We start from the raw sequence: 27,546 nt of genomic DNA, 5'->3' as shown, positions 1-27,546 counted from the left end.
AATACATTGGGCAAATATTGAGCTGTGCGTTCTATCTGATTTGTTCTAGCTAGTTCTAACGTTCTAGCTCAAAAGTACTGCGGTTAATTTATATTGTTTCTTTATAACTGTCGATTAGCGTTAAAAGTATAACTAACTCAATAAGGATCGGTGTCATTTAATTACTGAAAATCTTAATCCTCTTAGGCTCTGCTAGCAGACTTAACTCGGCTGAGTATATTATTGCATAATACCTTTTCAATTTTGAAAGCCAATATACACAGATTATACAAACACTAAATAAATATTTATTTAGTTGAAATGCGAATATGAACGAGAAATGTATTCAAAATAAAAAAATACAAATGGCGCTTAACTACATATACAGATGATTATACACAACCAACAAATGCACGGTGGTCATGAGTTAAATAAAAACACTGCCCGGGGCTGTCATGTTAATGATATGTAGGAGACTATTTGTGAACAACATTATCACCTTCTTCACCGGAGTCAATTCCAAATTTCACAATTTAATGTGACGAACGGGTTAGAATTGTTCGCAGAAGTGAAAAAAAAATATCTGTATTTTTTAAATCCAACCATGTAAAATATTTGGCATTGTATACACTCATTCTTGATAGTTCCAGACGGTTAGACAGATGAACCGATTCAACCGACTGACAAACACGTTGTAAAAAGAGCTTTAGTCAGCCTATTGTTCTAGTCTTTACTCTTGAATAGACCAAGCATGTGCCAGTGTTTAATAGTTTACTAATTTATGAAAATTTTCAAAACCTATGTGCACCGAGGTTTTGTTGAGTATTTAAACGTTAAACGAACAGTGTCAGGTTTCCGCATTCCACCTATAAGCATTGTTCTGTCACCAGATATCCTTCAGAACAAGTCAGTTTATGTTATTAAAGACGCATGTTGACATATTTTTCGTATTTTGAAAAGATATAATTAACTGTACCTGTAACTGCAAATTTATTAAATAACATGGATTTAATCTATTTGATTTGAAATAATCTAAAAGCGCATATGTATTGCTGATTTGCTTTGCCTTCTTCGGATCTCAAACCCGAAATGTTGGGTTAAAAACGCCAATGGCCTAAGACGCAACATGTAATCCATATTGACTTTTATGTATTCGAAATAATCCTCAAACACATATTTGAATCTTACTGCAAAACATAGATATATACCGTTACATACATGATTTAGAATTTAATTCTTTGGAAAAACTGTATCAACAGGTACTTGAATTTCGTTTTAAAACTATTTTGTTACATTTTGTCGTATTCATACACATGCAATTCTTATCATTTCAGAGCGGTCAAACGCTGGTGCTAACATGTTCAAATGGTAAGCTTTACAATCAGTATCTTTCTCGTTCTGTAGGTTATGCCGCTTAACTGTGCATATTGTGTTAAACGTGCAAGTATGTTAAGAAGTATGTCCATGCGAGTTTTTGGGATCACCTTCCGTCGTTTGTCTTGAATTGTGCGTCGTTCGCCTTACACTGTGAACATTCAAAAGTGCACATGTATTATTCAATCTTAATTAAACTGCAGAACAACTGTCCCAATGATATCTTGGATGAGTTCGAAACTGGGTTACGTGATGTCAAAAACTAGGTCACTGGGTCTTATCAACGAAAAGGCTCGTTAAAACAATAGACGTACCGTTTTGCCCAATCTTCATAAAAATTTGGTCGCAAATTGTTCTAATGATATCTAGGTTGAGTTAGCAAGTTGCTCAGGTCCGATGATAAAAATGGCCACCATGGGCGGGCAGTGTTCTATAAAAGGCTAAAGTGAAACCTTTTTTAACACTTTAGAAGTCACATTTTTAAAGCAATCTTCATGGACCTTGGTCAGAACATTTGTGCTTATGACACCTCGACTGAGTATGAAACAGAGTCATGTCAAGTAAAACAACTAGACCACTAGGTCAAATAAAAGAAAACGCTTCAAACGTCACATTTTGGGGCAAAACTTCTTGAAACTTTGTAAGAACATTTGTTTTATTGATATGTAGGCATATGATATATGAAGTTCGAAAATGTTTCAGTCCGTTGAAAAACGAGGAAAAAGTGATAATCATTACATATATAAAATGCTAGTATCATGTTTAAGTTCTTGATGATGATGATGATGATGATGATGATGATGATGATGATGATGATGATGATGATGATGATGATGATGATGACGATGATGATGATGATAATAACAACGACGACGATGATGATGATGATGACGATGATGATGATGATAATAACAACGACGACGATGATGATGATGACGATGATGATAATAACAACGACGACGATGATGATGATTATGACGATGCTGGTGCGGCTGCTGATGATGATTATGACAAGACGTTGATCCAAGATTTAATTATTGTAGTTGAAGTAATGTTATAAAACTTGTGGATAAGAACAGGGCTTTCTCTGTTTCCATAGTTTGATATATTAATGTGCTTAATATTGACAATGTATGTTAAAATAAGAACTTTCATTTTCTGAACCTTCTTAGAATAGTTTAGTTCATGTTGGGTCTCAGACGAGCGCCTTCATTTTTTAAGTAACATTATAAAATATATACATTGTATATATATATAATGCTCGTTTTTCTAATATATTGTATAACATCTATTTCTTAAAATAAACAAATTATTTATTGAATAAAAGAGAATTTTATTTTGAGTTTGATCGTGATGGTTATGCACTGTAACATTATGTTCGTTGTTGATTTTAGTTATATAATTTGTGATATTGCTCTATTAATAGAATTTGACTTTAAGCATACAGTCAAATTTATTTCCGGTTGTCAACATGTGATGCATAATCATATATTTGATATGTTCGTTTTTCAGGCTGGGAGTTGATCTACGGCAAATGTTACTTAGTGGTTCCCTATAATTTCACATGGGACAGGGCACACCAGTTTTGTCGGAAGTGAGTACCTACTTTAAATTAAGTCTCAACAATATTTCATTAATTCACTTAGGTTTCCTAAAAGAAGATTTATGTGTTAAAACGGACTTTGATAATTTTTCATCAAGTAAAAACCAGGGCCGTCATTGGTTTTATACCTTGCGAAAAGCAAACGCGTGGTTCAATATATCCAACTATGAAATAAAGTGATGGTCATTATGTCAAGTAGTAATTACTTGTCTTTGTAAGGTATGGAGCCGTTCTGGTCGAACCCAAGGGCTATACATTGACCGACGCGATATCTCACCTAGCAACCGTTAGAGGGGTTGGCAACTTCTGGACAGGTACGTTGCCAGCGTGTGATAATGGATGGGACGATCGTGTTTATATGGTAAAATATGTACTCAAACAACGCGGTATGCGATTCTTTCATATTTATATCGTATTGAATATATTTATACAGCTCATTGAAAGCCAGAATTAAGGCGTAGGTCGTCAGGTTACTTATGTTTATACTGATGTATGACTTTTAATATAAGGCATTATGAAATTGATTTTGAAGCATACGTTTCGTGTGTTTGTATTAAAGACGTCTACAATACCGTCCAATCAAGTATGAGAGTTACAAAGTAGCTGTCATAATATTTTCTTTCTAGTCTAAGCGCTTTTGTCAGTAAATCTTTTTTTTTACGTTGATTGATGCATTGCCAAGTATTTTGCAGTTTACGAAAAGTAAAACTCGACATTTGTTTTATTAAATGGAATACAGTTTGCATTGTTACATGCGTTTATAAAATAGGTGAATTCATTTCTTAAACGTTTCACCGAAACATCAAACCGCTTTACAAATTTATTCTTACACAAATCAGCTTATAAAATTAAAATGGCATTATTTTATGTAAAAGAAAAACACAAACCAACAACAACTTACATAAAACAAAACTCAGTAGGTTAGCAACAATTAAGTAAATGTATAAAACCTACGTTTCACCTGTGTTTGTTTTCAATTTAATATATTAATTCTGCAGAAATGTTATTTTCCATCGCCATCTTGACATTTACATTATATTATATACGTCTGAAAAAATATATTTTAAAAAAAGTTCAAGAAGATTTCATATTCATAGGTTACAACCGTAGACTTATGGACTCCGCACCTGAGTACAAAGGTCAGTGGAGCGACGGACGCGATGCGGGTGTCGAGGAAGGGGTTTGGGCCCCTGACGAGCCGAACATCACATCCGGTCAATGCGCGTACGTCGGTGATCCCTGGGATCTCTGGGACTCTACGGATACCCAACGGCGGTGGTACATGGCGTCATGCGAAAACGTGATGATGAGCGTTTGTGAACGGACGCCATGCCCGGCAGGTATGCTTGACGGCAAAATATAGCGATACAGATTAAGCGAGTGTTAAATATGTTCATGCACGTGAAATTCAGTAATTGTTATTTGAGCCGCGTCATGCGAAAATGGATCTTATGCCACATGTGGCGAGCGCAACTCCAGACCAGCGTGCGCCATCGAACAGACTGGTCACGAGCTTTTCGCTATCAAGTCATACAAATTGTCGTGGTCTCAAAACACGGACAGGTGAGCTCTTTACCAGATTTCCGGATGCTACTGAAGCTAAGCTGGCCGTATATTCCGTGACACCCATCTTTGCATGCCGCGTCTCATTTATCGCTCATGTATGATCAGTATATGTATATACATATATAATATGATACTTCGTTAAAAAAGCGTTCATACCCTTAATGCTCGTCGATATTTGGCTTTAAGCATTATAAATATATTCATATATTAACTTAAAAATCTAAAGGGCGATTGATGCATTGGAAAAAGTCATAAAATATAATTCTTGAGTGTTTTAAGATTCAGAAATGACAACCGTTTGTCTGTTTCAGACACGTTCATCTGTGGTAATGGTCGATGTGTGGGTTTTCCGACCCTCTGTAACTCGGCCAACGACTGCGGAGACTATAGCGACGAAATGGACTGTCGTTAGTATCCATGGAAACCTTGATAATTTACAAAATATATTAGTAATTGATTATTATATATTATTAAAATGTAGTCTGGTGCTCTGAACCACAATGGCGTTTCCTTTATTGTAACGGCCGCAACGATGCCGTTAGGGTTACGCAAGCCACACCCAAGATGATCAGACTGAAGACGCTGGTTGATATATATATATATTTATTCTTGCATATTTTGTTTCTTCTCACTTCTACAACGTTTGTAATTTAAACTTGCAACTTTGGTACAATGTCTACCAACAATGTCTATTAACAACTTCTACGAACAACGTCTACGTCGAACTGAAACACCATAATGTAAGTGTATTCAAAATGTATCCTTAATGACTTATGATGTATTTACGATAAAAATTAGATAATTCTACGTTCGCGATAAAGACACATTGAGTAATCATTTAAACTAAAGAATAATAACAATATTATAATATTGTACCTCTTTTTGGGGGTATATCCGCAATTCTAATGTAATTAACGCATCGAATCACAAACACGTAGCGTGATCCTGTCGCAACGCAAAAAAACAAAGGTTCTCTATAGCCGGACAGATTTCCGCGAATGAATTCGGGCATGCGCAAACAATCATAGGCCACGCAAACATGGACATTAATTTCACACGCAGTAACACTTATGTCATGTCAAACTTATTCATGGTAGTAGTAAAGCAAATCCTAATGAAAACGAGAAGGGCCGCCTTTCAAAAACTGGCTTCACTTTAATTCAGAGGTTAATTGAAGTGATAATATTGGTAAAAAATCATTTTATGAAAAATAAATTGATTGAATGAAAAATATCTAACCAAGGTAAATATCGCACCGAACACAAATTATTTTTTATAAAAAAAACCCGTAGAAATCTCAACATAAAGGTCTGATTTACAACTGGTTTTCCATTTATATCAATAAAAGATATGTAGCCATAAGTTTTTAGTGAATTCTCTAAACATAGCCAATGTGGTTTTAAAAATTATTCATACGGGTCAACTGCATGGCGGTAAATTTCTCCAACATTCCATTTGGTACATTGGGAAGTCAAAATCAATGTATAATTGAAAGAGGCGAATATCATGAGGTATACGGCACATTATATCAAAAAGGGAACCTTAATCATGGTAAAATACATAATTATTTACATCTCCTGTGTCTTATATAGATTTCCAGTAATGTTTTCCTTCAGCGTCCCTCTGCGCGCGCAGCTACACATCTGCCATCGGGAACGTTTCTGTGGGATCATCTAACTACACCGTCAACGCCACATGTCTATACAGCATACACGTGGATATGGGCAGGAGAATTCGCCTTAAGGTTGAGTACATGGCGTAACCCGTAGATCACATATATGTGTATATTTCATAACGTTAAACATCTACATACATCTATAATGTAAGTGGAATTAATGTCTATTTCATGGTCTATTTTGTATATTGTTTGTCACGGTCAATAGTACAGTTTCTTAAACATGTACAAATTGGCATATGTGTTACTAGATGTATACTGTTTAATGCAATCTACATGCACCTACTTTCAGTTTAATTCTTTCGACACGGAGAAGAACATAGATTTCGTGGAGATTTGGGATGGCGGTCCTACCCTAGCAACCAGCACCCTAATTACCAGGTTGTCAGGCCACTCCCTTGGCGCCTTCAAGTCGTTCAGCAGCAGCACCAATCATCTCATCATTCAGTTCCTAACAGACGCTACGGTTCAGAAATATGGGTTCTCGTTTTCATGGAGTACAGGTGCACTTTGTTGGTTTATCATTATAAAGATATGCATATATGTGTTTGTTATATGACAAACAGCGAAATATGCACTAAAGAAGAATAACAGCAATATTTATTATTTATAAAAAGTTTCTCAAAGTTTAAACCTATCTTAATAGTTTTAAACAGTTATTGTACCCCATTAGGCCTATACCAGTTTGTGCATTCGTCTCTCCCCTTCGAATACCTTGTGCTTTTTGTAAGTCTGAGACAAAAATGTTTCACTGTTTTTCGTGAACATATTTTAAACTAACACTTTTCTAGATTACATCTGCGAAGTTCTTGAACAAACGGGGTTTAAATTCTCCGAACCTACTGATGGCTACACAAAGTCTCTATCAGGCACCCAGACGGTCTCCAGCTGCGTTACTGAATGTGACAGGAACGCCAATTGTTGGGGATTCCGGTTGACTGAGACCGCCACTCAGCGTGCATGCATCATGGTCGAGGAACCCGCGTCTGTCGTTGCTGACACGCAAGGAACAATCTACGTTAAAACTTGTCCAGGGGTTACACGCTCACAAGGTTAGAACACAATAAAGAGGTTCTTTCTTAATGGCTATATTATAATCAAATATGCATCAATATTTAAATTGATTGTAAGGAAACACTATACCTTGTTCAACGATACAAAGGGAGCAGATCTATACCCTATTAAAGTACGTTTTCCTTCTGTCGGTTTGTCCTGGTCCAGACTGCATTCAATGAATCTTTGTGGATAGGTTCATAACCAAGAGGTGGTGCATATATTACCAAGGATATTTTTTGTGAAAGTTCTGCATTAAGTATATAATGCAAAATTGGTTGACTTGCTTGTCTTGCCAATTCAGTAGCAATTTATAGTTGGGAATGTAATTCAACAAGTAATTGGTGGCATTTTTTTCATTATGAAGAGGAATAGCGCATACAAGCAATACATTCTGCTTCAATCATTATTCCAGAGTAATGGAACTTTTTATGCCCCCGGATCGAAAGATCGGGGGTATATTGTTTTTGGCCTGTCTGTCTGTCTGTCATTGTGTCAGTCAGTCATTGTATGTGTGTGTCACAAAACTTTAACCTTGGTTAAAGTTTTATAACTTTTGCAATATTAAAGATAGCAACTTCATATTTGGCATGCATGTGTATCTCATGGAGATGCACATTTTGAGTGGTGAAAAGTCAAGGTCAAGGTCATCCTTTAAGGTCAAAGGTCAAATATTATTGTATTTTTCGTTCCTAAAACTTTAACCTTCGTTAAAGTTTGGTCATAACTTTTTGAATATTGAGGATAGCAACTTGATATTTGGCATGCATGTGTATCTCATGGAGCTGCACATTTTGAATGGCTAAAGGTCAAGGTCATCGTTCAAGGTCAAATGTATGGCTTCAAAGCGGCGCAATAGGGGGCATTGTGTTTATGACAAACACATCTCTTGTTGAAATTGTTAAAAGCTTTATAAACTATAGAACTTTTAAAGATGTATGATCGAGTTAATATTGCATATTTGTCTGTTCTATTTTTTCAGCAAATAATGGCCATGCTCTAAGTTTAAATTTACATAATAAACATTACAGATTTTCTTTAATCATAGAAGATTAAAAAGTAACATATACATGTTTTCAAAACCATTTCATTTCATTCACAAATTTGGTGCTCCTTTGTTTGTTAATTTGCTATTCATCTTAGTACATGACAGGAAAAATATAATAATAGTGTTTGTAATATTGTATTGTGAAAAAAATGCATTTCGAATGTCATGTTTCAGTGATATTACCTGACATACCCACCGTGAGTGCTGATCTGTTGGCGGCAGACCTTCCACAGTACCTGTACTCTCCACGCTTTCCACTGTTCTATATCGGGAACTACCAGCAGGCATTCCATATCAGATCAACAGCCAACAGGCTAATCACCCTTCAGGTACATGTAATTTAGATCGTTTTATTGATCTTCCTGAGTGTGATGAATCTTTTGAATTACCAGCCCGTGTCAGCAGCGATGTCATTGTTAACGGTTTTGGTAATAAATTACTTCAGTGTTGCAAAGAGAATTCAATCTGTATTGTTAATGGTAGATTAGATAATGGGAATTACACGTATCATAATCCTACTGGCAATGGTTCAAGTGTCGTTGATTATGTAATTACAAATGCGAGACTATTTAGTAAAATCAGCTCATTTGTCGTTCACGATTTAACTGAATTTTCCGATCACTGCCCCATTGAATTTGAACTTAATTTAGATATCCATACTTCGATTGTAAACAATGATAAAAATATTGAAAAGATCATTTGGGGTCCTCATAATCCTGGTGCGTTTACCAACATTTTAGAAAATAACAGATGTGAATTTGATTCCATTCAAAACAATGTACTTTCTGGTCAAATTGATATTAATGCTTGTATTGAATCATTGTCGAAGTTAATTTATGATATTTCATTTACAATCCACGGCAAAGTGTATAAAAGTACTAAACAAGCTAAATCAAAAAAATCTCCATGGTTTAATGATGCATGTAAATCGTACAAAAATTCATTCTTGCATGCGAAACGGATTTTTAAAAACAATCCTCAAGAAAACAATAGAATTTATTTCTTACAACAAAGAAGTGAATATGCTAAACAAAAACGTTCTGCTAAATATAATTATTATAATAAAGAAAAACATAAATTATCTAACATGTGTCAACAAAATTCAAAAAAATTCTGGAAATATATAACAAAATTTACTAAAAATAAGAGTGAGGGTATATCGGATGTGTCTTTACAAGATTTCGTAGACCATTTTAAAAATATTTCTAATTCGATTGACATTTCGAGTCTGAATACAGAAAATGTACATGATTCTGATGTAAATATCGATGAACTGGATATGGATTTTACAGTAGATGAAGTGGAAAAAACAATACTATCACTCAAAACAAATAAAAGTTGCGATCTTGATGGAAATGTTTGCGACTTTATTATAGACGCAAAACATTTTATTGCACCTTATCTTGTGGTCATATTTAACTACATTTTTACTAACGGTACCTATCCTGACGCATGGGCCAAGGGTGTAATTGTCCCTATTCACAAAAAGGGCGATACTAAAAATCCTTCGAATTATCGGGGTATAACTTTAATCAATATTACTGCTAAATTGTTTTCTATGCTGCTCAGAAATCGAATTAATAAATGGTGTGAAAATAACAAAAAACTTAATGACTCACAATTTGGCTTCAGGGACAACCATAGTACAACTGACTGCATTTTTATCTTGCATTTAATTATCCAAAAAGTTTTAGCATCCAGAAACAAATTGTTCTGTGCTTTTATAGATTATGAAAAGGCTTTCGATACTGTAAACCACGATATATTATGGGTAAAACTGGTGCAATCAGGCCTGAGCTGTAAGATTATGAACATGATTAAGTCAATCTATTCAAACATAAAAGCATGTGTCCGTTCAAGCTCGACCATGAACTTTTCAGAGTTTTTTGACATATCAATAGGATTAAAACAAGGTGAGCCACTCTCACCTCTTTTATTTTTACTTTTCATTAATGATATCACTGATTATATTGATATGGTAAATCTATCAGACAAAGATATTGAACAGTTATCATTGTATCTTCTATTATTTGCTGACGACATCGCACTGTTTACCACTAATCCGATAAGTCTTCAAGCACAACTTGATAGTATATCGCAATACTCCACATCATGTGGATTAAAAATTAATGTTAACAAAACTAAAGTATGTATCTTTGAAAAACGTAAGAGCCATCATAATTATCAGTGGACTATAAATGAACAAATCATTGAAATTGTTGACAGTTTTTGCTACTTAGGTGTAAAATTGTATTATACAGGTAATATGCGATATGCTGTCAAAGCTCTCTCTGATCAAGCCCTGAAAGCTTATCATAATCTTTTGTGCTTATTTAATAATGTTAAAATGGATGTTAAGACCAAATTATATCTATTTGATTGTATGATTCTACCTATTCTGCTGTACGGCTCAGAAGTATGGGGAATATATAACTTTAAGGAAATTGATGCCTTACATTTTAAATTTTTGAAAATAATTCTTGGTGTAAAACAATCAACACCAAATATGGCTGTACTAGGTGAAACCGGCAAATATCCATTAGCAGTGTTGTGTAAAGAAAGAGCTCTTAAATTTTATATAAAAATAATGAATAAGACAGATTCCATTATGTATAGAGTGTTCACAAATCAAAGAAATATTAATACCTTTTGCTGGTTTAAAGCATGCAAATCCTACTTTGATTATCTGGGGAATGGTGATCATTTTGAAAATTCTAATATCAGCATTAATTTTGCCTCAGTGAGACAACGGATCCGTGACCAGTTTCAACAAACATGGTTAGAATCCATTTCAAATATGCCTAAGTTATCTTACTACTGTAAATTTAAAAGAACTTTTGAATATGAGGACTATTTAGACTATGTATCACACGAAAAATCAAGAATATCACTTACAAGACTTCGTCTGAGCTCTCATAATCTTGAAATCGAAACGGGAAGATACAGAAATGTAGATCGCAATAATAGAGTGTGTAGATTATGTTCACTAAACACTATTGAATCCGAATACCATTTCTTGCTATGTTGTACAACTTTTACTAACATTAGGAAAAAATACCTAGTAAATACTTCCTGGCCGTCTATGAATATGTTTATTAATTTCATGTCATCTAGATCTAAACGAAAAATCAGAAGCGTTGCTAAATATTGTTATAATGCTTCGATTTTACGTGATGCATTGCTTGCTGTGTGAACTCTGAATATACCTATTTGATGTATATATTTTGATGTTTAAAATAGTCATATAATATGTGGGTTTATGTATTTATGTATGTATGACTGTGTGTATATATATGATATTTTTCTGTGTGTCTTGGCCATAATCTTTATATTTTTTGTAAATGGCCCAAGGCAATGCTTTTGCCGTTTTTGCCAATAAACGAAACGTTACGTGTATTGATTAACATGTTATGCTATGATTAAGAATAGACTTTGAAACTATTCCGTATTGTATGTGAAAATGTAATTTTAAGATTGGATGTCAAAATTAAGCTATAATTACATGTAGATAAAAAATATTTAAAAAAAATGAAAAAAAAAATGTAATTTTACCAGGCTATGAACAGTCCCTTTTAATCATTGATAAATAGCCAGTGACAACATTGAATTGTTCGGCTGTTTTGTGTAGCACCTTGGTTTGTAATAGTTTGCTATGCAGCCTGTTATTTCCGTTCTTCGAGATTTTTGGTTTCTGTCATGGTTACCCAACCCTTAGCTCATGATCAATCCTTTGACCCAAGGAGCGAGTGTTACCAGCAATCCACAATCCTGTCTGTGGAAAATGAGGAGTCATAGAAAATATCAAAGCTAAGAGCGGAAGAAAAACACATGAGCACATGAGTCTGTTTACGGAATGAACACTATCATAAATTGCCTGTTCAGAACTAAACAGCCAGACGACAGGTATCATCACTATACCAGACTAGAACAGGTGAATATCTTCCGACAAAGGGGCACAATAGACATTCACAAGAGATCCACCTTGTGCTGCTTCCTAGGTGTCCCTTTCAAGAAGCCCACCCCCAAATGACCCAGGAATGCAGGGACCATTTACCCCTGAGGGATATTGTATGGCTGGAACTAGTGAGCCATTTTATCCCTGCCCCCAGACTCCAAGTTTAGCAGACATTTAGAGCAAGAAATTATTTAAATTTAAATTGGAAACAAAAACATCTATCTGTTCGCTCTGTTGCTTTAGATTTAATTTTGTTATACATGGTATAAGTTGGTGAAACCGCCTACATGTAGTATAGATAATAACCCATTTCAAGAGACTGTTGATTCAAAATAAAACAAGAAACCGTAGGAGACGGGTGATGCTCCCCAAAGTGTTTTTTTGTCACAATATTGCACTATATATTCAGATAAAAGGAAACGTCTTGAGGGGCATAACTTTGGACAAAATAATACGATGGATGGTTTAGCAACTTAAAATTTCAAAGGGCCATAACTCTCTAAAAAAAATCATCTAACCAGAACCCACAAATAACATGCGCTTCTCCTCAAGGTAGTTAAGCTTCCCATAAAGCTTCATTGAATTCCAGTCATTAGTTGCTGAGAAATAGCCTGGACAAGAATTGCACTATATGTACAGTTAATGGAAAATTTCTAAGGGTCATGACTCTGTGAAAAATCATCTGACTAGAACCCGCTGATAATATGCACATGTCCTCTTGGTAGTGAAGCTTCCCATAAAGTTTCATTGAATTCCGGTCATTAGTTGCTGAGAAATAGCCCGGACAAGAATTGCACTATATGTACCGTTAATGGAAAATTTCAAAGGGCCATAACTCTGTGAAAAATCATCCGACCAGAACCGGCTGATAATATGCACATCTCCTCTTGGTAATGAAGCTTCCCATAAAGTTTAATTGTGCACGGACGGACGGACACACGCACTGACAGACGAAGCGGCAACTATATGCTCCCCCAAAAAAAGTTTGGGGGAGCATAAAAATAAAAAATGTAATATGGGTTTCCAACAGTTGCTTTCTATTTACCTCTGTTGCAGATGCTGAAAGGTCGTGAAGCTGCATTTATAAATGTAGTCAAATATGAACTGATTTCATGAATTTATAAAAAAAAAGTATGTTTATGATAGTTCCCATTGTTGTTGCAGATCCTCTCTATTGACCTGTGCTGTATGGACCATGTTGACATCTTTGACGGCGCCAGCCGCTCTGCAGGGCTGCTGGTAACCCTTGAGAGGCACAGCAAGCCCACCACCCTGGTCTCCAGTGGACAGGACCTCTACATACACATGGACCTTATGCATCACTGGAACTGCTCTGGTGTCCTCATGAAATACACAGAGGGTTAGTCTTATATATTAGGAAGCAGTTTCTTACAAATAATTATGTTCATAGTGAGAAAACATTGAACCTCCTACACTTTTTCTCTTTTTCTACAATATTCAACCTTGTATCTATTGTTCCTTATAATATCAAGCTGTGAATATGCAATTTTAATATGTATATTAATATTGATTAAGTTATGCCCTTGTATGATCACTACTTAAGCATAGAAAAATAATTTTACACATGCTTTCCTAATTTTTTTTTGGTTTGTTAATCTACGTGTTGTACCAGAAATAGATACCAGATGCGCACAATATTTTGTGTTACTTTTTATATGAGGCTAACATACAGTAATAATGCAATAGCAATTAAATTTTAGCCTAGTATTGTCTCTGCTAGAAATGCCTTTCCGACAGTCAGTTTTGCTTCAAACTGATACAAAGGTCACAAATGCAAAACACTGAAGACTATAAAACACTCTCATAAGGCTCTTAATTTACTCGCGTTACTTTATTTTATGAAAATACTGAGCCATGACTATTATTTTAATTCATATACTTATCAGTTCTCATAATGTACTTGTTGTAAAACCATATTGAAAAAAAAAAGCAACTCATCCCAAAACCTTTTGTTTCGAAGAGACTTTCTTTTGATGTTTGCGCTGCACAAGCTAATCAGGGACGATACTTTATGCCCATACATTTAAAACCGTTTTCTAAGACACAGGCTTATTTGTACAATTACAACTTCTTTGATCATTTGAAGAGTTGTTTATGCTTTCATCACTCTTTTATTCATTTATGGTCTGTTTGTAGACTAATATGGCAATCATATTATTAACTATAAATGTTATTATTTCATGATAGTCCAATGGACATTGCAGCCACTGGTCCCTTTTCTGTCAATGTTACACTAAGCCACTAACTTGTACATTTTTTATGTGTACTGGTAGATCTATCTCTTATAATGAACTTAAAATATCAATACAATAACAACAATCAAGTAATCCATCTCATTCTTTTGAAAAGTATATCATCAACTATCATATTTATTCTGTGTCAGGTGAACACATGCCACATTAATGTCTCTATTATGTTTATACACATGTCTCGTATCCGCCATCCAGGCTGTGATGTAGTGTTACGTGATGACTCTGGCACAGTGACTTCCCCTGGCTACCCAGCTGCCATGTACCCAGATATCGCCACCTGCTCGTGGAGTATACAGCCAGCCTCAGGCAGGAGTGTCAAGTTGAAGTTCTCTGCTTTTGACACGGAAAAGAACAAGGATTATCTGAAGGTATCTGTATTACATTTTCTATTTTGCGCTGACTAGCTTAGTTGGTAGCGAGCTGGATAACACATCTGAGGATCGTGGGCTTGATTCCTGACCTGTTGTGTTGAGATTGGTTTTGATTTGTCTACAGCCTTTTCCCCCTACCTCTGATTGCAGCAGGGCAGGTTAAAGTTACTTGAGTAAGAAGGTGTAATAACAAAATTAGAAGGTATATACAGGATTCACTACAGACATTAGTCTGTCTGGCAGTCTGTCTGTCCTTTGACTCCTACATTTTTTCCAACAACATTCATACTTGTGACAACTGTTCCTTATGACATGAAGCTGTGCATATGCAATATTTATTATGTATGTTCAAAATTGATTAAGCGATGCCCATTTTATGCCATACAGGCATGTAATGATTGGCTTGTTTATTTGTTGATCCGTCTGTCCGTCCTTCCCTATGTGTTTAACTAAAAAATTCCAGTTTTGTATACCATCAAAACAACTTCATCTAAAGCTTTTATACTGTCTTGCAATGTATTTTTCAAACAGCAATAACGCAACCTACAACGCTTTGATACTTGCATTGATGATGTCTTTGAAAACTGACAACACAACTACATCACCTTACCTCACTTTGACCTTGACACTGACTTTCTTTTGGACTTATTAAACTGGTCTAAATGCTTGGTTAACCGAAAGCAAGTTTCCTCTAGCATCAATAAAGCTATGATACTTGCATGGATGTTATCTATAAACAGTCTCAACAAACCGGCATCAGCTGACCTCATTTGGACCTTGACATTGACCTACTTTTGACTAATGGGTCAGTGAGTCAAGACTGACAAGGCTTCCACCAGGATTATTATTTATAGGATCATAGATTAATCTTCTTTATGTTATATTTTGTATAACATAAATATTTCTATATCCTAAATATTGCGATAATGCAGTATTGTGATGAGGTTAGGGCCTAATAATAACCAAACAAGCAATAAACTGTTTCAGCAAAAACTGTAATTTCAATAAAAATGAGAATTCGTCATTTATTTCATATTATAAAGTTATAAAGTGATAGTGAAAGTGATTATAAAGTGACATTTTAATGAAATTAAAACAATATATACACATTAGCGTAACAAAATCAAAACAGGGAAAAGCACTATGAATAACAAAATATATTATAGTTAAAGTTCAAAATAAGTAGCACCATAAACTCAACAAAATTAGAGTTTTATACAATGCTAAATAATTTTTGATTGCACAGTAGAAAAAACTTCAATTTACAAAAGCAGGTTCACTTTTGGAAAATTGCCAAAGTTTGTTAAAACAAAATTTGATATATCGTTCCATTATAAGACAAGTAATTAACATTCATTGTTGGGATTCTTGTTTTGGTTTAATATTGAGAAATGCAGTAAAAACTTAAATAGCTGCTTTAAATTTGTATTGTTTATACCTGAAAATAATGGTGAAATTTCTGTGTAACATTAGTATACGGTGAATCCTTGTTATAAGAGGTACTCATGACACTCCCTCATGACATTTGTAATTATTGTCCATGCCTTGGGACGATAGAAGTGTAAGGACTTGTCTTGGACTCAAACTCTCACTTACAGAGCTGTTAAGGGCAATATAGTGTAATACATTAACTAGTGACTATACTAATTCACTGAAATCACAGTATATACTAGTTATTGTTTATGGTTCACTTCTCTTAGCTACACTTTGCCCTTGTTGCAGATCTATCAAGGTTCAAACACCAGTGGTCTATATCTGTTCAATGGCTCAGGACCCTCCATTGACCCGGTCACTTTTTTGTCATCGCAAGGCTTCTTCCTGCAGTTTTCCACCAGCGGAGTGGAAGGGCGGGCAGGATTTCATGCAGAATACACTACAGGCAAGTTTTAAGCAATGGTTTGAAAACACTTTTGAAACAACATTCAGGTGTGTGATTTCTTCTCCTTCAGCTGATTTCTGGCATTCAAGGGGTGTGATTTCTCATTCTTTCAGATGATTTCTTTTTGAAACTGGCATTCATGGTGATTTCTCCTTCGTTCAGCAGATATTCTCTTTGAAACTATTAAGAAGTATTTATTCTCTTTATTTTAGATTATTTCCTCCTTGAAGGGGCATTCAGGAGGTGTGATTTCTCATTTGTTCAGCAGATTTCCTCTTTAAAACTGGCATTCAGGTGTATTATTTCTCATTTTTTCAGATGATTTCCTCCTTGAAAATGGCATTCAGGAGGTGTGATTTCTCCTTTAAGCTGATTTCCTCTTTGAAACTGGCATTCAGGTGTATTATTTCTCATTTTTATGCTCCCCCAAAATTTATTTTGGGGGAGCATATAGTTGCCGCATCGTCTGTCCGTGTGTGTGTCTGTCTGTCCGTCCGTGCACAATTTTTGTCCGGGCTGTTTCTCAGCAACTAATGACCGGAATTCAATGAAACTTTATGGGAAGCTTCACTACCAAGAGGACATGTGCATATTACCAGCGGGTTCTGGTCGGATGATTTTTCACAGAGTTATGGCCCTTTGAAATTTTCTATAAAAAAATTCTTGTCCCCCCAACTACGGTGCCCTCAAGACGTTTCCTTTTATCTGAATATATAGTGCAATATTGTGACAAAAAAAACTTTGGGAGCATCACCCGTCTCCGACGGTTTCTTGTTTCAGATGATTTTCTCCTTAAAACTGGCGTTCAGGGGGTGTGATTTCTCCTTCTTTTACAATATATTCCCTCCTTAAAACTGGCATTCAGTGGGTATGATTTCTCCTTTTTTTAACACATTTCCTCCTTAAAACTGGCATTCAGGAGTGTGATTTCTTCTTCTTGCAACAGATTTCTTCCTTGAAATTGGCATTCAGGGATTTACTTTCTTCTTTTTTTCTGCACATTTCACCCTTGAAACAGGCATTAAGGTGTGTGATTTCTTCTTCTTACAGCAGATTTCCTACTTGAAACTGGCACTGTAGGATGTGATTTCTCCTTCTTTCAGATGATTTCCTTCTTGAACATCTGGCATTTAGGGGTGTGATTTATTCTTATTTCATCCCTTGACTTTATTTGAAAACTGGCATTCAGGAGTGGGATTTCTCCTTCTTTCATTTCCCCTTTCTTTAAGATGATTTACTCCTGTTCAGTTTCAAGATTTACCAAAAGTTCTTTTTTTTAAGGGTCTGTTAAAAAAAGAAGAATTTTGGTGAACCCATTAAGGATACAGGGTATTTTTCTCCCCTAAGTGTAAAAAAAATAAATTTCAGCAATTGTACTGTTCTATATTTGTTTTTATTAAATGCATTTGTTGTAAAATTAGTTGTAAAATCTTGACTGTTTACTGCGGTTTGTTTTCCATGTCTCTAGGCTGCCCAATGTTTGATGCCACCTCAGTGAAGGTTCAACCTCAGACGCTAAGCTACCACTATCCAGACATTGTGATAATAACGTGTGCCAAGGGATACTTCTTCGGGGGAAGATATGCAGGGAAGACAAATGTTACCATGAATTGTCAGAGTGACGGGACTTGGGATGTCCAGAACTTACCATTCTGCGAACGTAAGTAATGATCCATAGATAAATGATAAATTGCTTTGAGTTAAAAATATGAGACATTTAATAAATATTCAGTACACTGATTTTTTTTTATCAAATATTTTGCAACAAAATTAACATTGGAGCAATAATTATTTTGTTTTGTTTAATTTCATAGATGAAATAATCATTTAGAACATATCTGTATATTTCACTTTCATATATATATACACAAGGGTGATTTTACTATGTCTATTATTTTACCAAAAATTAACGTAACCATACCCTTCAGGTGCCTATTGTGGCTTTGCACCCTCTGTTGCAAATGGTTACATAGAGCATGGAGATGGTGTGCAGGGAGGCGACTCTGTAGTGTATGGATGTGATCCTGGGTTCTCATTGGTTGGCAATAGCAACATCACTTGCCTGAGTGAGGGGAAATGGAGTGATACACCGAGTTGTGAGGGTAGGAATTTCTTTGGTTTTGATTTTTACCATTTTTATGCCCCCTTTCGAAGAAGAGGGGGTATATTGTTTTGCACATGTCTGTTGGTCCGTCCACCAGATGGTTTCCGGATGATAACTCAAGATAGCTTAGGCCTCATGACTGGCAGATGATCCCTATTGATTTTCAGGTCACTAGGTCAAAGGTCAAGGTCACAGTGACTCATAATAGTAAAATGGTTTCCGGATGATAACTCAAGAATGCTTAGGCCTAGGATCATGAAACTTCATAGGTACATTGATCATGACTGGCAGATGACCCCTATTGATTTTCAGGTCACTAGGTCAAAGGTCAATGTCACAGTGACTCAAAATAGTAAAATGGTTTCCGGATGATAATTCAAGAATGCTTACGCCTAGGATCATGAAACTACATAGGTACATTGATCATGACTGGCAGATGACCCCTATTGATTTTCAGGTCACTAGGTCAAAGGTCAAGGTCACAGTGACTCGAAACAGTAAAATGGTTTCGGGATGATAACTCAAGAATGCTTACGCCAAGGATCATGAAACTTCATAGGAATATTGATAATGACTGGCAGATGGCCCCTATTGATTTTCAGGTCACTAGGTCAAAGGTCAAGGTCAAAGTGACTCGAAACAGTAAAATGGTTTCAGGATGATAATTCAAGAATGTTTACGCCTAGAATCATGAAACTTCATAGGTACATTGATAATGACTGGCAGATGACCCCTATTGATTTTCAGGTCACTAGGTCAAAGGTCAAGGTCACAGTGACTCGAAACCGTAAAATGGTTTCCGAATGATAACTCAAGAATGCTTACGCCTAGGATCATGAAACTTCATAGGAACATTGATAATGACTGGCAGATGACCCCTATTGATTTTCAGGTCACTAGGTCAAAGGTCAAGGTCACAGTGACTCGAAACAGTAAAATGGTTTCAGGATGATAACTCAAGAATGCTTACGCCTAGAATCATGAAACTTCATAGGTACATTGATAATGACTGGCAGATGACTCCTATTGATTTTCAGGTCACTAGGTCAAAGGTCAAGGTCACAGTGACTCTAAATAGTAAAATGGTTTCCGGATGATAACTCAAGAATGCTTACGCTAGGATCATGAAACTTCATAGGTACATTGATCATGACTGGCAGATGACCCCTATTCATTTTCAGGTCACTAGGTCAAAGGTCAAGGTCACAGTGACAAAAAACGTATTCACACAATGGCTGCCACAACAACTGACAGCCCATCTGGGGGGCATGCATGTTTTACAAACAGCCCTTGTCTAATTTTAATGTCCATCTGTTAACCTGCCTATACTTTTGCTGGGTAATCTGCATGGTTTAACAGTTACTATATTACACTACTTTGGTCGGTAACTGACAACTGCTCTAGCCATGAATCAGTGGTTGGGGAGAATGGATTTAGAAAATATTTCATGTCAATTACTGATTGAATTTACCATAGGAGTGGATAAGGGGCGGTCTTTATTAAACACGGTTAAATGAAAGTCATCCTTATATTCATAATTATTGAAATTTATCATAAACGTATATCTTCATGTCCCGGGAAAAAAAGGGAAAAATATAAAGAATACACTGATTATTTGACAATAAACAAAATATATAAATAAACAGTTAATATTCGTAGTAATGCTTTTCAAATTCTTATTGTTGTAGCAACAACATGTGAACGTCTGTCTACCCTAGTACCAGGGGCCAATATTACTCTTGTAAGAGGAGATGGGTTGAGACATGGGTCAGTTGCTATTGTTAAATGTCCACAGTACCAAGAGATCATTGGTCCAGAGACCATGTTTTGTGACCAGGGAACGTGGAATACCTCTGTGCCCAGTTGTAGACGTAAGATTTCACCTTACAGTTTTCCACTACAAAAAACAATCTTGTTTTATCTTAATATTTAATATTGAACAAAAGTCATTCAAAAATTATTTGAAAGATGCATTCTCATTGATCCATTTTCATAGTTGTGACTTAGTTTGAATTCAAGAATGTTCTTAGTAGCAAGAACAGGAAATAAACCAGTAATGTTCGGAGCATAGTGAGCAAACGTGTTGAACGCTGAAGATAACATTTTTCTAGTCTGAAGACTAACACTTGACAGTAATCACATAGGAGTGTTTGAAGTAAAAATAAAGTAAATTTCCATTGAAAGTGTTCTTACTGCAGCCAAGCCTTGTGCAGTGCCAAGGAATGTGAATGCAGACCTGAACTATACTGGTGTGGTCAACATGAGCATGGCCATCAATGTGCAATGTCATCTAGGATATGGACTGGTCAGTAGCGCTTCCTCGGGGACATTTAGGTGCGGAGTTGACACACCTCTTGTTTGCTCCAGTAAGTGTTTCATTGTAGTATGTAAATTTAATTTAGTGTCTAAACATGTTAGGTGTAAGCTAGTATGAATTGTTTATTTAATAATTTTATTGTATGTTCATTTAAAGTGTAAGCACTTCATCTGTATGTCTGTATGTCCAGAAGCGTAAACTTCCTCTTTATAGTTTAAACCTATTTATTTTAGCTGGATTGCATCATAAGCCTCAGGCTTATAGAAACGCTCTTGAGTCCATTTCATGGGCCTATAACCAGCACTTGGTGACTTTGGGGAAGATCTAGAGAACTCTCCCGGAGTGGGGATCGAACCCATGACCTCCCGATCTCTAGGCAGACACCTTATCCATTACGCCACGGTCAACTTAAAGTCCTCTTTAACTACTGGAGGGATCTTGCTCATACTTTCACTCTTGACTGTGACTAGTTTTGGAAGAATTTACAGCCATTTGTCATTTTTTTATAAACAAGTCCAACTATTTTTTGCTTTCAACTTTTATTTACTATTGGATGTATCTCAGTTAAACTTTCACTGGTTAATGACATTAATGTTTTGTTGATGCCAAAGAGATGAATTTCGACTGGGAAAATTTTAGCAGAATTATGGCCCTTTGTTTTGTCCACTATGAATTGTCCGTGTGGAGTCATCAGTGTCTGTTACAAAGTTCTAATTACCCCCCGTTTAGTTTACCATATAACACATACTTAAATTCTAGCTTTTGAAAAGCATTTTAAGCCTAAGATTAGTTTTATGTACGTCCAACTACTTAACTGGATTGGGTGATTTCTTAAAAAGAACTGATATTTAAGAATATATCGGTCATGTTTTATTTTTTCAAATAACAGTTTCGTCTTAAATTTCAGATATAAATGAATGTACACGAAGAACCCACAACTGTACAAATGCCACATGTTCCGATACAGATGGCAGTTACTCATGTACTTGCTTTGCAGGCTACATTCCAGTCAGTGGTAGCCAAACACACTGTCAAGGTAACACTTTACTAACAAATTGCCAAAAATATTAAGTTGTCTCCGCATCTCTGTTTTGCAGAAGGTGGTTGTCCAAGGATTTTTAGTTAATTAATTTGATTATGCAATAATATGTTCTTGTTTACCACAGAAATGAAAAGCTCTGTCCTCACTTTACAGGTCACATCTTGCCCATTATGCAATGAATGTCATTCTCGTAAACATTCTGAATATCATCTTATATCACCTAGAAACATTCTTAATCACAACCTATATCACCTAAAAACATGTTTATTTACAACCTTTTTCATCCATCAATATTCTTAATCACAAGCTACATCAACTACAAACATTCGTAATCACAGAATAATTCACATAAACATTCTAAATCACAGCCTATTTCTCCTCTTAATATTGTTAATAAAAGACTGTATCATCTATAAATATTAGGAATCTCAGCCTATTTCACCTATAAAAATGCATGATATCAAGTTTTTACCATATAACATTCTTATTTACAACCTTATCAACCAATAAATATTCTGGATAACAACCTTACCTTTAATTTTCTTAATTGAAACCTTTTCCATCTGTTAACATTCTTAACAACATATTTAATATTTCACCTAAATATTTCTCTTTAACCAATCATTTTTCTATGAATAACTTTTTAAGTCCATGTGTCTTTGACCATTTAGTATGAATGTCAGGCCATTTACAAAATCAAATTACAAAAAAACAAATTTTTGGGGTGATTGATTTGTTACTTTTTAGTATATTTTGAATGAAAACCAGGCATATTGAGTAAAATAATATCAACCAAGAGCCTCATATCCTTTCAATTATTCCTTAATTAACACTTAACACATTTAATGTTATAACTATCAAGTGAAACATTACATTTTGTGCTCAATGACATTAAAGATGTTGATGAATGTGCCACCACCAATGGCTTGTGTGACCACAACTGTACAAACCAGCCTGGCTCTTACCAGTGCACGTGCAGCGCAGGCTATCTGTTGTACACGTACAGGAACTTCAATGGTTTCCAGTTGCTACCCACAGAGGACGGGACTAAAGCCTGGCACACGTTCCATATTAACCATTCCTGTGTCCGTAAGTTCCGTAATAGTTTCAGCATGAACTGATGTATTATTTTTAAGTGTCAAATTTGTATGCGAGTTATGACCTGGTTGCTAGTGAAAAACATCCATTATTATTTTCATTAAGTTGATGATAATTTTGAGTGTTTTAATTTGTTAACTGTCGTTTGATTACAAAATCCCATTTCATTTTTTGCCAATAACATTGTCAATTTTAAATGATATCACATAAGTAAAGGACTTTAAGATTTAACATACATGGTTTAAAGGTCTTGCTTTTGAAATGCATTTGATGAAAGATCTGAAAGTTATCATATCATATCAAATACTTGATTAAATTGTCCACTGTCCAGGATAAAAAAAATGTTTTAAATACTTCATGCAGCAAATTGTGCACATTTTCCAGCAAGACAATGCAATGCCAGCCAAGTGCTTGCAGTCAGAGAGGGTAAGGCCATGACCTCCCAGACCTTTTTCTACTACCAAGACAGGGTGGAATACATTTGCAACGTAGGATATTTCGTCCAGGGCACCAATGACAGTCTGGGGAACGTCACCTGTGGCGCTGATGGACAGTGGAGCAAAAGGCCAATATGTGAAGGTGAAAGGAAGTTTCAATTGCATGCTGGGAAATGTGTCGTCTGCAAAAATGTTGTCTGCTGAATTTCTAAAATTAGCATTTTCTTCATTTTTTTTTTAAAGAATACTATCAGAATAGCAAACAGTTTGGATCCTGATGAGATGCCACGTTCTGTGGCGTCTCATCTGGATCCAAATTGTTTGCAAAGGCCTTCAAAATTCGGTTCCAGCACTGAAAGGGTTAAGGATGCTTGCTATATTTTGAGATTGTTCATTTATTGTGTGCTTTTATGTAAGATAAGTTTTTAGAATATGTATTATGAAATGCTGTGCATTAAATAAATGTGTTAATTATACCTTAATTTTCTATAGATTAGGTTTGTTTTTCTTAGCTCAACTTCAAGGCTCGTTTTACTCATAGCAGTACCATCTTGTTTTGAATGTTAGCTGATAAAATATGAATAGAGAAAACTATTTATTGCAAGGAACAAATTGCCAAACACTTAGGCACATACAAAAATGCACTACAAAATAGACAAGACAAACAAGCTCTAAACTAACACATGAAAGTGGGAAAAGGAGTAGTTATAGCATTGGAATGGTCAATGCAAAAGGACTCATTCACAGTTGTAAAAGAACTTATTCACAGATTTTTCTTATTTTTGAAATATTTGGAATACTTTTAAATAGTTATAGTAAGAAGGAAAAAAAGTGCCTGCCTTTTTGGATCAAACTCTGGACCTTTATAAATAAAAACCTGACTGGCTGCCACTACACCAAACAGGCTTTTAAATCTGAAACATGAAGTTAAAATCCCATGTTGGTTATAAACATTTTTGCTAAATAATTGATGGAAAGCATTACAAATGATTTATTATGTTTTTAAAATTTTGATTTATTATTAGTAAACAGGACATATTATACAGGATATATTTTTACCATTATTCTTAGTCAGGAATGTTTTTTCTTGGATAAATTTTCCATTCATTTTTTTTTTTTTTAATCTATGACAATTTTTTATATTGTCCCTTTACGGAGATTGAAACCTTACAATATGTGAAAATTATTAATGAAAATTTTCTGAGTAATTATTTACTTTACTTTATGAAAGAAATAAAATAAAGATAAAAGAGAATAGATTTTAATTTTAATGCAATTATCATTTCACTACATGGTTATTTACAGACCAGAGCACCAGATCCGTTACTGTCTGAGGAATAATGAAATTAAACCAAAACAAGCATCATCTACTTCTCATCAATTTATTCATTTAGCTTTTGAGACATAGCATAATATAGTTTGACATTCAGATGACATTTCCATGCAATTTATGAAGAAGATGCAATAGGGTTATGAAAGAACAAATTACAAAGCTTGGTTGTGTATGTCTATTTTGAGCCTTTGATTATGCTGACTCTGATAATTTCAGAGATTAGATTAATTTTAAATATGAGTACATACTTTTTTAATATATAAAGTATCCTTCACAGCACTTCCTTTAAGTAAAAAAACTTCAAATGCATAACATTGTTTCAGATGCATTTTGTATCGAAACTCATGGCCCAAATGTGACGCCAGTCGGCTCGATCCCATATGGCACGATGTACACATTGAGATGCACCCTGCCAAACAAGGCCATCATCCAACGGCAGCGTATCTGTGGCTATGACAAGCAGACAGGCACCTTTAAGACAACTGGGGATGAGCTGGTTTGTCCAGGTTAGTTTCATTTGCATAATACATGGTTATCAAAATTTTCAATGAAATGTTAACATATATTAAGAATGAATGCTTAATTGTATATTTAAAATTTCTCATATTACCGCATACTGTCAATTCATTATTGAATGTCTGAACATACATTTTAATTGGTACTAATATTATACTGTATAAGAAGTTAAATTACTGATTATGAATTGTTTGACAATTTTTATAACAATATAAAATTCTGTTTTGTTCTGATTATGACAGCAAAATTTCAATTGCATCATCATGACTTAAGCCTGTATTTTTTTCTTTTGCACTCTCCATCAGTCTTCTATGCAAAACATGTTCATACATTTGATTACATTTTGTCACTGCATACAATGTATTCTGATATATAACCTGATAATAAATATACATTAAACCAAATAAATTGACATGCAAGTTTTCCATTTTAAAAAATCAACAAAATTGAGTTGTTTTTGTATTTTTATGCCCCGGATCGAATGATCGGGGGCATATTGTTTTTGGTCTGCCTGCCTGCCTGCCTGCCTGCCTGCATGTCTGTCTGTCTGAACATAGCAACTTGATATTTGGCATGCATGTGTATCTCATGGAGCTGCACATTTTGAGTGGTGAAAGGTCAAGGTCATCCTTCAAGGTCAAAGGTAAAAAAAAATCATCAAAGTGGCGCATTAGGGGGCATTGTGTTTCTGACAAACAAATCTCTTGTTGCTTTTGTGCTTATTGCATTGCTTATTTCAGAGGTCGAATGTGGACCTGTTCCGATACCAACTGGAATGAAGGCAGACTTTGTACCAACCTGTACCAATAAGTACAACTGCACGGTGATATTTGAGTGTGAGCAATATTACGAACGTAAAGGACAAAGCGCTCTCAGTAATGGGAATCCATTTGTAATTTGCAACGCAGACGGCTATTGGGACTTTGGTACTCTATTTTGTCAAGGTAAAATACTTTCAGAGCTTTGAAACATTTTTGTTAAACAATTTCAGCTGGTTGAAACAATTACTAATTGTTTGTGTTCTGTAACATATGGCCTTCTTTATAGATATTATATATATACCAGGCACTTGCATGTTTTATGATTATCTCTCTTTCATTTTCATCACATTAGATGCTTTTTTGTATACATTGTTTTTAATTTTCATATTTGAAATGGAAGAACAACTACATATGTGGCACTGTTATTCAGCGTGAACACATTGTCACCATATTATTTAATGACACTGTGATGATACATTGGTCAATAGATAATATTAAAGAAACATGTTAATTAGGCCAAAACAAAATAATATTGTGGTTCAACTAGGTTACGGGCCAAAAAAAATTAGGGTAGGTAGGTAGGAAAAACATTTTATTTTTTTATTTTATTTTGTTGAACGGCTTTTTTTCAATACATACATAGGCAATCTAGAACAAAAACCATTTTAACTGCTGATTAGGATGAATGGTCAATTCATGGCTTCAACTTGGCTGTAGCCATGCATTGACTTTTTATCAAAACAAACTTCAGAAAACTTTTTATATAGAGGAAAATACTGTTAATGTTGATGGATAACAGCCCGAAAATACTTTGAAGAACATAGCTTAATTACTTAGGCTAACACCTTTTTGATAGTCATACCTAAACTGAAGGCTTTAAAAGCTCTGAATTCCGGAGCATGGTCGCACTTATTTTGTAAAACATTATATAAAATTGATGAAGAAGATAATGATTTATCCGTTGCGTCGCAATGTAGTCATATTACTATTGAAGGGATCAAATGAGATGTGCAATGACCGTATTGTAATTCATCAGTGTATTTAAAGCTGAAATTGCAAGCAAGATTTGTCCTATTGAAGGCTCAAACATATTCTTTTCCTCAAAAGAGGGTGGGCCATGAGAGGCAAACATGAGGTGGGCATTTGATCCCTTCAATAGTAA

At 35.0% G+C, this 27,546-nt stretch overlaps 1 protein-coding gene across 1 annotated transcript in view; it reads left to right on the top strand.

The window, feature by feature from the left end:
* Positions 1-27,546, top strand: part of LOC127863296 (uncharacterized) — an 80,608-nt gene that overhangs the window by 1,440 nt on the left and 51,622 nt on the right. The window contains exons 2-22 of the mRNA XM_052402715.1: positions 1,314-1,347; positions 2,866-2,947; positions 3,176-3,270; positions 4,054-4,296; positions 4,834-4,929; positions 6,139-6,266; positions 6,490-6,700; positions 6,989-7,249; positions 8,473-8,627; positions 13,418-13,613; positions 14,722-14,894; positions 16,620-16,776; positions 18,245-18,436; positions 18,705-18,878; positions 20,569-20,751; positions 21,079-21,246; positions 22,105-22,233; positions 23,137-23,328; positions 23,722-23,916; positions 25,431-25,613; positions 26,364-26,567. Coding sequence (XP_052258675.1) covers positions 1,314-1,347; positions 2,866-2,947; positions 3,176-3,270; positions 4,054-4,296; positions 4,834-4,929; positions 6,139-6,266; positions 6,490-6,700; positions 6,989-7,249; positions 8,473-8,627; positions 13,418-13,613; positions 14,722-14,894; positions 16,620-16,776; positions 18,245-18,436; positions 18,705-18,878; positions 20,569-20,751; positions 21,079-21,246; positions 22,105-22,233; positions 23,137-23,328; positions 23,722-23,916; positions 25,431-25,613; positions 26,364-26,567 — 3,451 coding nt within the window. The remainder of the gene's footprint in view (positions 1-1,313; positions 1,348-2,865; positions 2,948-3,175; positions 3,271-4,053; positions 4,297-4,833; positions 4,930-6,138; positions 6,267-6,489; positions 6,701-6,988; positions 7,250-8,472; positions 8,628-13,417; positions 13,614-14,721; positions 14,895-16,619; positions 16,777-18,244; positions 18,437-18,704; positions 18,879-20,568; positions 20,752-21,078; positions 21,247-22,104; positions 22,234-23,136; positions 23,329-23,721; positions 23,917-25,430; positions 25,614-26,363; positions 26,568-27,546) is intronic.

Source organism: Dreissena polymorpha, unplaced genomic scaffold (genome assembly GCF_020536995.1).
Source record: "Dreissena polymorpha isolate Duluth1 unplaced genomic scaffold, UMN_Dpol_1.0 chrUn004, whole genome shotgun sequence".
NCBI classification, from domain to species: domain Eukaryota; kingdom Metazoa; phylum Mollusca; class Bivalvia; order Myida; family Dreissenidae; genus Dreissena; species Dreissena polymorpha.
This window is presented reverse-complemented; position numbering and strand designations above follow the sequence as displayed.